This window comes from Choristoneura fumiferana, chromosome 3 (genome assembly GCF_025370935.1).
Source record: "Choristoneura fumiferana chromosome 3, NRCan_CFum_1, whole genome shotgun sequence".
Classification (NCBI taxonomy): Eukaryota; Metazoa; Arthropoda; class Insecta; order Lepidoptera; family Tortricidae; genus Choristoneura; species Choristoneura fumiferana.
Genome location: NC_133474.1, coordinates 6,860,036 through 6,873,104, shown reverse-complemented (window position 1 = coordinate 6,873,104; position 13,069 = coordinate 6,860,036). Strand labels below are relative to the sequence as shown.

The window sequence follows — 13,069 nt, the reverse complement described above, 5'->3', positions numbered from 1 at the left end:
TTTAGATTCGTGGTAAATTCCCTATCTAAAGGTTGTGCCTGCGGAATTAGCTGCGACTTTTTGTAGCCCTCTCTAAAATTGCTCTCCCAAACTCAATAAGCCTTTTTGTTCGCGCCGCGATGAGCCGTTCACTTTATCATCCCCTTTAGGACCCTTTACGCACGGAATTTTTAAGAGGATGTAATGATGTTATGTCCCTTTCTCTCTTATATTATGCCTATTTTTACGGCCAGTTGGCCGTCTGATTATTTTTTTCTGTCTCACTTATTATATTACACCAAGGACTCGTTTTCACTTAAGTCGGTCTGTCTGTTTATTTTTCATAATTTTTTGCCCTACCTACAATTATTACTTTTTACGTAAGTATTACGAAATGTTCTGTTTGAGGTAGTTTGCTGCATGATATAATTGAAGATATTAAAAGAACTAAGATTTACGTCTTACTCTGCTTTCACAAACCGCTGCTTCGAAACCTTCCTTTCATCCCAACATCAAAATTCACTCATGTCCTGACTTTTCTTCAAACCCTTGTAATTGTAACTCTATTCATCGCACTGACGTCGTCAAATACCTAGGCCTTTTTGTAGACGAAAATCTAAACTTTAAACATCATATCCATAAACTTTCCACCAGAATCAGAAAATCCATACCAATTTTCAAGAATTACGCCATTCAGCAAATAGCAATTTTAAAATTGGTTTACACAGCACTTTGTCAATCAGTTATCAGCTACTGTATCACAGTGTGGGGCAGTGCGGCGCGTTCCACTATGCTGGAGATCGAAAGAGCACAACGCTCTTTGTTAAAAGTGATGCTTAAACGTCCTTTTCGTTTCCAACTGTAGATCTCTATGCCCAAGCAAATGTACTAACTGTTCGACAACTCTTCTTCTCAGAACTTCTCTTATCACGCAAAATCCTCTCAATCCATGACATGCTATAATGATTTACTTCAAAAACGTGTTTTCAAGTTACGGTTCCAAAAGTTATTTCTGCTTTTGGCAACGTTTGGAGAGCACAAAAGATTTCTACGTATAATAAAATCTAAACTATTGTAACCTAAAAGGCTGTACCCTAAAGGAAGCAAAAAGAAAACTTATGAACTACTGCATCCTTGAGTACGATGTCACTGAAGCAATTTTAGATACGATCTCTTAAGCACTTGTAACCTATTTATGTGATCTGACTACCATATTGTGATTCCTTTGTTTAAGTAAGTTTTATAGCTAAACTAAGGTTTTGTATCCTAGTTAAGCCAGTTATAACCTGAATTAATAATAAATACATATATTTAACTGTTCCCCGCGTTACAGGCGAAGCCTAGTGCGGGGACCCTGGTAATTCTTGTCAACCACTGTATATTTTTAAATAAACACATTTTCATTTTCATTTCATTTTCATATGTACTGACTGTATCTTACTTCACCGTGTCTTCGGCCACATCGCCACGACGGTGTGTTAGCATCTCTGCCATCTCTCTACCCGGATAAAACCATCCATAACTACAAGTGCTCGTGAATTTCGCGTACTTGACTTAGCTCATAGAAGTTATCGTTAAGAGTTTCTTATGAGATACGATTTATTAACGCCTGACGCGTATTGTCTTCGTCCATGTAAGATTTCTACAAATAATGTTTTTTTTTACAATGATGCGTTCAACCGTTCGCGTGTCCTATTAATTCTTTGGAATGTTCACTTTCTACGCTGTGAATTCAATCGCGATATCAACATAGCAACGTTTATGCGTTGTATTAAGTTTTACGCTAGAAATGGTAACAATGTCTCATTTCGACGATTTAAAATAAGTTTAATAATATTTAGGACGCTGAAAGAATCTCGCTCCAAGATTTTTAGCTCTTGACATACATTATTATTTATGCAGAGAGCGTTGGAGTAAATAACATACCGTATGTTCGAAAAATGCCATAACCAATTTAACATAGTTAGAAATCTATTGTAAGTGCATTTGCATTAGAATGTATGTGCATGTATAAGTTTTACGTAAACGCGGCACGTAGAACAACGTTCGCTGCAACGCGCGGGCGGAGCCTTGACTCACGCGGCAATGTCAGCCAAATGCCAAGAGGTCTCGCATTCAACTTTACGAGGACGGTTAGTTGAATACGACTCGGTAATAATATACTGCCAATACGAGGGTGGTCCCATAAATGGCTCATCCAATTGATACCCTGGATGACAGTAACCAGTGATGCCATTATCAGACTTGCGCGATTGCCCGTTCCTGCATTACGAGTACATCCATCAGTACCAAAACTCCCCAATTCAATGAAATTATACCCCTATAATTAATTGATCCATAGCTCTTTGTTGCATTGTTCTTTGATCTTTTATCATGAAGTAGGTAATGCAGTAGATGAATATTTAAAATTATTAGTTCTAATCTATATCCTAATTGATATCTTTAATAATATTGTTATCAAATTCCATTGCGATTAATAAATTTAGGCACGTCGAATGGTGAATAGTTTACATAGATACCTAATCAAGTAATCACTGTGTAATGGAAAATATAAACAATAGGGCAACGTTTCATATTTTAAGTTTATATTATTATTTAATTTACTATTTATTTATGAAGGATCCTTTGATATAAAGCGATATTTTTTTGCCTCATATATTAATTATCAAGCCCGGTCGTGTGTATGAATATTTTATATCGCGCCATGAATAAATCAATCATCGCTTTGAACATCCTATTTCCGTAGAAAGAAGCACCGTTACTCACACATCACGTGTACCTATCAGCTATAGGCGTGTTTACACTTCATTCAATTGCAAAAGTGTAGAATTAATTAATTACAATACATGATTCGCGTTGCGGCTTGTCATGCTGGGAAACATGTTTAAAATATGCGTATTAGCCGCAGCAACTTATCTGATTGTTCTTTCCTAACACAATATTGTCTTTTTCAATTCATTTATAATTGTGTTTGTTTCCACAGAAGGTCGATCCCGAGCTGATCTTCACGAAACAAGAGAAGATCGGCAAGGGTTCCTTCGGTGAGGTGTTCAAAGGCGTCGACAACAGGACACAGCAAGTGGTCGCTATCAAAATAATTGACTTGGAAGAAGCCGAAGATGAAATCGAAGATATACAGCAGGAGATTATGGTGCTATCGCAGTGCGATAGCCCGTACGTCACTAAATATTACGGGTCCTACTTAAAGGTGAGTCATAGATGTTATAGTTGTGTAAGTCAGTCCATGACGCTCTTTAAGGATACACAATTTTTAATACTCGTATATTAGCTTCACGTATAACTACACTGACAAGCAAAAATAATGGGTCGGTTACTAAAATCGCAATAGGTCCTAAACTATTAAAATATGATCTTGATTTAAAAAGTACATTGAAGTTAATTTAACTACGAATAGGTAAACTTAACATAAAGAATAAAACTCTTTTCACCTCAGCACCTCAAACAGGCAGGTTTTTCTATGAGAAATCAGTGAGCAAAATCGCATATTGCTCACTCCGTGAGACAAAGTAACTTTTTAATTATTATTTTTAAATGCTGAGTACAGTGTTGGGTCTACTCACTGAATTCCAAATATTGGAACTTCAATTTGATCTGTCATTTCACTTCAACACGAAAAAAGCGAGAGATAGGATCAAATGTGTTGATTACGATCTTAAATTAAATTTTTGATATTAAAAATATATCGATAGATACCTAATAAATTACATGACAACGAAATATTTCCAAAATGTAAATTTTCCCGATCTTTTAATAAAGTATGCAACCTCGTTGCACGAAAGCCGCTTCTCTTGTTTTTTTTTTATAAAAGAATACGGTATTTGACTATTTTGTATATGTTTTATAAATTAAATTGGCGATTGCTAAAACGATTTTTCGATTCAGTGATTTGTTTGAAAAATATTCAACTTTAAAGTGCAAATTTTCATTAAAATCGAGCCCCCCCCCTCTAAAATCTAAACCGGTGGGTGGAAAATTTTGAAAAAAATCAGAATGGTAGTAAGTTTATCAAACTTTCAAGGAAAACTATAACGGCTAAGTTTGCTTGAGAATTATTAGTAGTTTAAGAGTAAATAGTAGCCTAAGGTATAAAATATACCTAAACTTGGAAGATTCCGTATAAAATACGAAATTCTTAGAAAAATATTTCTTATTTTTTTCGTATGGCTACGGAACCCTATTTTGGGCGTATCCGACACGCTCTTGGCCGGTTTTTTTATTTAACCCTCACCTTTGTATTAAAAAAATCTTACGACGTCTAGATCGGTGAGGTCTCGTTTCGGACTAGGTAACTATAGAAATCTTCCATTAGGAGTATTTGCTCAAGCACAATACACGCAAAGTCCAATAAAATGTAAAGCATTGAACTAGATTGCATCGCAAGACAAACAGCGCGGAATACATCAGCCGTATCGTGACGGGTCTCGCTGCGTGCGGTGCGGTATCAATCATTGTCTGAGTAGTGGGGTTAATAAAATATATGGATTAACTGATACATAATATCCTCTCGACTTCATAACATTTACCGATTTATTTACCTTCCTGTTTAGTCTAGTAATCGTTAGCCTTTACCTGTATTGTTGCTACTGTGCAAACTTTTATTTGACTCGCAATGTGAGTTGTCTTTAAATCTATCAAGACAAATATCATCCACTTTTATGATCAGATTTTCCTGAAATTTGGTACTGATATGTATACAAGATGTCAATGCAAATATAGTCAGCAAAACAATTGTATAAAAACTGAAAAATTTAACAAAACTTATTTATTTCGCCTCAGGCCACGTAGTCAAACAGCTTTTCCCTACTAATCGGTTGAAATGAGCTTTTCTGTCCGTTCTTTATTAAGCTAGGATTACTTACTCGTTACCTATATTACAACCAATGCTTTTCTATCAAAGTTATTTTTGTAAAATGAACGTCGATTTTTCGGGTCATTCTACGTTTTCCACTTGAAAGCATTTCGGTTGTTAATCCGTAAATTGCCTGTCATTGCCTGCACGATTAGCGTGAGCTGCTGACGTGGTACGATTTTAAGGATTAGATCAACCGTAATAGAAAATGCGCGTCATCAAATTTGCATAGCTGTCGTCACTAGCACTATATTGTGTAGTTGTCTATAGAGAAGTGTTGTAGCTGTAGAAATGTAAACAACAATGTGTTTAATTTTTACTAGCTTTTCTTTAGCTTGCCCTTTATTTATTTATTTGGGTCAAATTTTGGCGAAGCTAAATTTGACCTATTTCCAGCGGTCCGATTGACTTTAAATTTGGCATACTTATGTAAATTTGGTGACAATACAATAATCTTGTAGTCCTGCCAGGATCGTCTCCGCAGGAGGCAACTCCTCAATGGTTACCTAATAGTACCGACTTGAAATTTGGTACGGATCGGATATGCAGTTTAGATGACAACGCAAGTACAGTCAACAAAAAGTACAGTCAGCAAAAAAGCTTGTAATAAAAATGAAATTTTGAACAGAAACTTAGTAAGCGAATAGGAAAATCTCCGAGGGATTAGGTTTAGCGTGTGACCCACAATATAATTGACTTGCAAACCCAAAGCAATCTCGGCACAATTCCGTTTATGCGGGCATATTACTGCCATAACGTAAACGTAACGTTTCATTTTATTGCCAAGAAATTTGTTACCGAGTTACCTCTAAAGAACGTTCACCCGAACGCGTTTTCGTTTGCGTGCCGTACCGCGCTGGAGTAAAACGATGTCCGTCACGAAGTCGTCGGGGTCAGAACACGACACAAACACGAAACCGGTCAGACATTTATGTTCCTATACACTTCAGCTAAAAGCAATTTTTACTCTCCAGTTTTACTAACGATCTTTAGGTAAAAAACCCGTACGATGTAGTGGCGAGTCATTATTAATAACCCAATGAATATCACTAATCGACTTTCAAATGAACACTTCATGACGTTGAATGGTCCTAGTTAGTGCGGTACGGTAGATACAATTCTTAATAATTATATCACTATTCTGGTTCAGTAGAGTCAGTTTTATTTGCGGTTTTTGTTTATTATTGTCTCTTATATACATAGCGTTATGAATATGAATTCTAAATCAATAAAATTCACGTAAAGTTACGTCAGTGTTTACGCATCTTCCTGATTTGTTTTCAAAATAATCCGACTTACCTATCACATCATTTAGGATTGACAAATAAATTAAACACCGAAGAAGATTAGTCATGATTTGGCCGTAAACCCATACACAGTTTGTCGACAGCGACACACAGGCAGCACATTAATCACACTACGTTGCCATTCTTCATACCTGACAAGATGAGTAAAGGCTGTGGGCGTTCGCGTAAACGAATTTAGTAACAATAGCGAGCTAATAATAGATAGATCTTCATTTAAGTTCTGTTAATTATAACATGCTCATGATGTTTTAAATTACATAATGAACATAAATGTTATTGCGAACAGCCGTCATCATCATCATGGACTTTATCATCATGACCAAACGCAAATTAGCAAGATGAACACTTTCGCGATTCCCTTTTAAAGCTGGGAACAGAATGGGTGGCATTCTGCCAGGGCAGACAATAATGTCTGGACAGTTATGATCGATATTTACATTTTTATTATCCCACACTTATATTCATTTTCCTAATGTTGCTTTGTGTTATTTTGCTTGCTACTGCAATCAGCTCGCAGCGATCGTTTGAGGGAAATTATTTTTTTACCGACATCGATGGAACTTAGGTACTGTCCGGCAGATTAAATCTGGTTTTCAGTTAAGAAGCTTCAGCATTTTTACTAACTTTTATTTGTTTTTCTATGATGAATACAAAAGATACGTCCCTATAGAGTTTTCTCACCGAACAAAGACAGTATTATAATTTAATTTCACTGCGCATTTTATAGTAAAAACACCTGCGAGTGTTTCTCAGATAAAATAAACGAGTGTTTATCGTGGCGTACTATTCACATTTCTATTTACCTATCAATACACTATTTATTGCTGTCGCAAAATTCAATGGGGAATCTATCAAGTCATTAATGAGGCAAATATTGCAGATTTTCTTGATCATATTGTCTTAAATCCATTTCGTTTAAGTAACGTACCTAATTACAAGTTATTCTCCTTCCTTGTGAGAGTATAAATACCTAAGTACAATCAAGGTTTGTGACATTTTCACTCTGACACGCGGAAACCACGACTACTCAAAGTAATGGTTTGATGTGTTGCATTTCCTCGCTTTGTGCACCGCCTGGCTGCAAGTCGCTATTGCAATCTTGACACACTTTCAAATGATGTTGTTATGCGTATCTTACAAAATCCGATGCAGCGTTTGCATGTAGTACCTACTTCAATTTGCATCATCTTTATTTATAAGCAGTTGCTCTATCTACAGCGTTTGCTTTTTTTACGATCCTTTACATTGTTTTTTGTTTAAAAGATTTCGAAATAGTTTTATTTCTTCTCATGTGTATTAAATTTGCTTTCATCTCGGACTTAAATTTCGCACGTTAAACAAATGGGAAACGGCGTATTTGCAAAACTCATCAGGCTCGATTTACGTAAACATCTAACAAACGCGTCTGATGCATACACACGCGAGTTATGAAAAGACAAGAGTTATAGCTCAATTAGTAAATTTATTTGAATGACAAATTTACCGCCCTCCTGAAGGGTTTCTGCACTTGTTAAAACAATTCCAGATGTACCTAATTGGCAAATATTTTTGTTGTTACTATTATAAATAAATATCATGGGACACTTGACACAAAAATTGACCCAGTCCGAAACTAAGCAAAGCTTGTACTATGGATACTAGGCAACGGATAAAATATAGATAAATACATATTAAACATTCAAGACCCGAGAACAAATATTCGTATTATTCATACAAATATCTGCCCTGGCCGGGAATCGAACCCGGGACCTCAAGCTTCGTAGTCAGGTTCTCTAACCACTTGGCGATCCGGTCGTCAAATTCAAATTGTCATTAAATTGACATTTGCAATTGTATATTAGAACCTTGCCAAAAACAAATCGTGATTGCAAGTAATAAATAATAATCAAGCTAAAGGGAGGAAGCTGAAATTATGTTACGTCCTTTTCACGTCTATTTGCTATATGAATATAACACTGACTTGGAATACTTTAAAAAAAATGACGAAAAAATTGTAATATAGTGTTAAACGGCTCATTTACGCATTTGCGTGTTGTTTTAATGAGAAACACGCGTGAAGACCTACGACACTCCACGCAGGTTGGGCCCGAAAAATAATTTAGATAGCGCTTAGTGACCGTGACTTCTGCATGACATTACATTTTGCTGCGACTGGCCACGCACGGTGCCCTTGGGGTGTGCTTATCGCTATATGAAACTGATTAGCTCATTATTCTCTGTCTGTAATAATAATAACCATAAGTTAAAGAATTTTTTCTCCACTTTAACTAAACATACTAACGATCAACAAAGTGTGAGAGGGTTACGTTGTGGTTATTGCCTTAAATAATTAAATAGCATAGTAAAATTCAAAACCCATCGGTACTTTAGCGATTAGTTCTACAGAGAAAGTAGGTTGTGTAAGGTTGTGGCAATGGCGTAATCAAAATTAGGCTCTATGTCCCAGTTTGCGGTTGGCTCCAGTCGGTCTTTTGTTTTTGTTGTGTACGTACCCGCACTTGCCGTCGGCTACACTTTGATATCCGTGCTAATGCCAAATTAGTTTAATTTTAATGACAGTAGCAGTGCCAGAACATGCTAATGCTAGTACCGTCTCTTGCTGCCCATTATATCGTTAACGTAGCGTAACGTGGAGTAGGCCACGGATTTTATTTCTCTTTGAATTATTCTGTTGAAATCAGTTCTGCTGATTTAGAGGAAGTAACTCTTCAGGCCTATAGTCGAATGACTGCCGTAATATATTTACTGAACTAAAAACCATAATCCGTGAGACCAAGTTGACAAGTATGACAGTTAAAGGGTTACCAGGGTTTGATGAAATTAAATGGTGACGTGGCGAATCGATAATCAATGTCGATTCGACTATGTTTTATGGTTTGCTAAGTCGAAACTTTAGTACAAATCCGGGAATATCATTGTTGCACACTTGACTAACTGGACTCAGTAAATTGTGTAGAAAACCGCCATATTTTTTTTTAAGGTTACGGCCGGCCGCCATAATTTATGTGTGATGCAATTTTTAAATTAGAAATGATTGGGTACGTAATTTCACGGCAAAAAAAGAAATTTCTAGAGACAATGGCTCCTTCAGTACTTAAGATGTGTTTTAAAAACTGCGTCAACTTGGTTTACATTTACCTTCAGAGTATCTGCTCAGGCTCCTTATTATTCTGATGATTTTTTAAATTTAATGTAGAACTGTGAATATTGGTAGAATTATCTCAACATTTCCTTGGTTGGCCGCACTACATGTCGGCCATAATAATCATTAGCATAATGTAGATAATAGAGGGGTTAAATAAAAGCCAATCCAGACAAAATGTTTACCTACTTAATAATTGTCGTTCGTTAATATTTGCGATTTTGCACTTCCTTCAATGATATCTTACATTACAAAGTAAATTATTAAATTAATTTGATTATGTCACCGTAAGTACTTAATGGATAAATACCACTGGTAGCCAAAGCTGTAATATTTTTTAATAACGACACGAACAGCACTACCCTGACTGGCAACACTTGAAATGAATTGTCAAAGTAGTCTCAATTATGGTTTCTGGTTTAGTTAATTTGAACTATAGCTATGTGCGCTGAAGTTAAATTTACGTCGTTGATATTAAGACCTATTAAAGTACCTAGTAAAAAAAAACTCAGTCATGAGGCACTGACTTTCACTCGCATTGTAGTAATTAAGCCGTTATAGATGTGAAATTCAAATTTAGTTTCAGTGAAATAAGAACTTATTGCGACCTAGTTTTTGAATACATCTAATCATATTTTTACCAGTTAACCTAATAACAAAATCATAATTAAACTCAACGCTATTAGTTACGATTATTTCACAATTTTAATTAATAGATGTCGTAACAACCTTGTCAGCTTAAATTTGTTTAGTAGGTACATAAAATTTTAATGCGCTGAAGGCATTAAAAAGGGATCCATTTGACTGCCATAATTTTATAAGTCATAATGTAACGTTTGTCATAATTATTATTAGTCATCATTTTCAAAACCGCTAAACAAATCCTCCAAAGAATTCGTACAAATACGACGTGAGCGAATAAATGTCTAAATAAATGAGATTCACTTCAAGTGTACACCGCTATGACCAAATTCCACCTTCCGAGTGTTTTTTATAAGAGCATGAATGAATATAAACATACAAGAATAAGAGAGGCTTTTAGTAAAATTCTGAATGCGGATCTTACCGAGCAGAGGTGAAGGACGCGGTGACTCACCGAGTAGGCCTGGGGGGGAAAATGCCACGAATACTGTTCCAGACCACGCCGTGTGATGTGAATCGAGTATTAAACCACAATATATGGGATGGAATTTTATTAACGTCATACCGAACGCTTTTTATACCTGCAGATAATACGATAGCCATTGTTTATTTAGTTTTAGTACGCTGTTAAAACTTCACATTTGGGCGGGATATGATTTCGGACTAGCTTATGATTGATACTGATATTGGTTTCTCGCTTGCAAACCATCAGTGCGAAATAACAATATGTAACCCAATTGATAAAATACTCAAGAATTTACTTATTTAGGGCAACTCATAGCCTAGCACTTAGAATATTTAAAAATACAGATTAGCTAGGTGAATTATGTAATTTTTTTATATGACTATGGAATAAACAGATGTAATGTTTTTTTTTTATAATTTGATAATTGTACCCAGCTCAAAATATTACTTGCAAGAAGTCCCACTAAATTAAGTGAGACAGGTAGGCACACTTCTCTCGTGAATATACAATGAACATACATTCTACTTAATTCGAGTTTAATTTGGTGGCTTAGTTAGATTACAGAGCTGTACTGAGTTTTAAAAACAGCATTTGTCTTTTTTGCTCAATGAATTTTTATTTTATCGAAGCGAAACAACCAGTCAATGAACGCATAATTAGATTAGCTTTGTAGCCACAATTTGTGCAATTCACGGTCACGTATTTGAGCGCTCAACTCGCCCCATATAAACTACAAAACACGCACAACTTTAGCGTAAACAAACGCATTAATTATACGATCCATTTCCTTTAATTGTTCGGGATTTATTTCCTCAATAAATTTTCTTCCAGTTTTGTGATATTGGCGCAATTTGTTATTTTACCTTTTCTTGTGCTTGTGCTACAAATATTATCATTTTCAATTGTACCTAACCTACGCCTTTATCCGCTGAAAACGTAATGCCTCGCCTCTTGATTCCATTGTATGCATTATAAAGGACTTCTTAAATGAAAGGTATTCCGTGTTTAATAATAGCCATCTGCGTTATTTAAAATAATGGTGAAACTGTCCTTCAGTGCCAGCGATGACCATAAAATGCGCAAGGCCATAAGCAGTAAACGCATTAAGGCTACCTTGACCTCTGTGTGAATGAACACCGCCTGCACCTTGAGGTCTATCAGCCTTATTGATGCCCGTATCTAACCCATTACAGCAGGGGCTCTTTATCCCCGCCGTAACAGGGATTGTCTTCCTCTAATATTGAAGATAAAACAAATTACTTTTCGCCTTGAACCTATAAGAGCTATTTTATCCTCTCTGGCTTGCTCTTACTGAGTTTACTCGGACGGAATGAATATGCAATCTTTGTATAAGATCAAGGGATTTTTAAAGGAGTTTGGTTGACACGGGTTTGGTAATCTGGTGCTTTATTTGAAGCGCTCCTCGGCTTGCCTGCAATGCGGGTAGAGATGCGGCCGGGCGGGGCGGGTGGTGCCCGCTACTGAACTTGGAAGGTCAAGTTCCTAAAGTTAGCGTTCCGCTTATTGGGTGTCTGCGTACGACAAACGACCCTAACTACTTTATTAAGTCACGGCTTTGCTGTTATTATGTAATCGTTCTCGTTCAAGAGTAAACTAACAAGAACTTTTTTGTTTGCGAGTTTACAATTACCTGAAGATGTTTTATTCATTTATTTTTCAGGAATATCTTTTACCAAACCAAGAGATAATATTTATATTTTGAAGTTCTGTTTATAAAAGATTCAAGATAATGTTGTTTGAACCAAATATCTCGATGTTATCTCTTCAATGTCGTCAACGAACGAGGTCATTCGATAGCAGTCTTTAAAATATACAGCTTTGAACATAGTTGTTTGTTAAGTAGTAATTATACTATCCAGCTGTGCAGTATAGTATCATGCGAGTGTAGTCGGACTTTTAATTGGCCCTTACTTCCGCGGGCACCCGCCTCGCAACTCGCAACACATCCGATTCGTAAATGAATCGCGCTTTACCTATATTAAATTATTTTCCTGCTTCCCTTTTACAATTAGGTGGCTTTGAATGTTGAGTATTTTTTGTTTTCGTTGTGTGCCTTATCCAGTTCTTTGTTTAACAATTTACTTCGCTTGAAAACGGTCAATTCGAGTACTCGCCAAGTTAAGGAGTTAGATGATGAAATTTTTGAACGAGGTTGCGAGGTAGAATGTAAGAGTTTATAACATGCGAAATGTAATAAAGCTCCATTATTAATTAATTCTGAAATGAGCTTGTTTCTCGCTTCAAATTCTTAAATTATTCTATTTCTCGATTTGGGAATCAGCGACCAGAAGTTTATTTCAGTTTGCTTCTAAACTATGCAAATGAGGCCTAACAGGTTGATTGATATTTCAAAGTGGGAAATTTCTAAACAGATGCACCCCTCGAATCACCTGCCTTATCTTTATATTAAATCCATTATCACAATGATCGCTTCAACTCAAGGTTTTCGCCGAATTGACGTCGACTCGAGTCGCTCACCGCTTTTTATCAAATTACATTTTGATTCAATTCGCACCCTCCTTGTGAAAAGTGGTTTTCAGTGACTAATATCTTTTTTAATTTCAAACGATGGAAATAAATGAGTTTTCGGTGTTGCCAGCCAAGAGTTACATGTTAATTTGGCCATCATGACTTGAACATTT

At 36.0% G+C, this 13,069-nt stretch overlaps 1 protein-coding gene across 5 annotated transcripts in view; it reads left to right on the top strand.

Annotated features, from left to right (window-relative positions):
* GckIII (Germinal centre kinase III) overlaps positions 1–13,069 on the top strand; it is a 95,665-nt gene that overhangs the window by 29,687 nt on the left and 52,909 nt on the right. For all 5 annotated transcript variants that reach the window (XM_074085326.1, XM_074085328.1, XM_074085329.1 and 2 more), the window contains exon 2: positions 2,963–3,187. In XM_074085326.1, the coding sequence (XP_073941427.1) occupies positions 2,963–3,187 (225 nt within the window). The remainder of the gene's footprint in view (positions 1–2,962; positions 3,188–13,069) is intronic.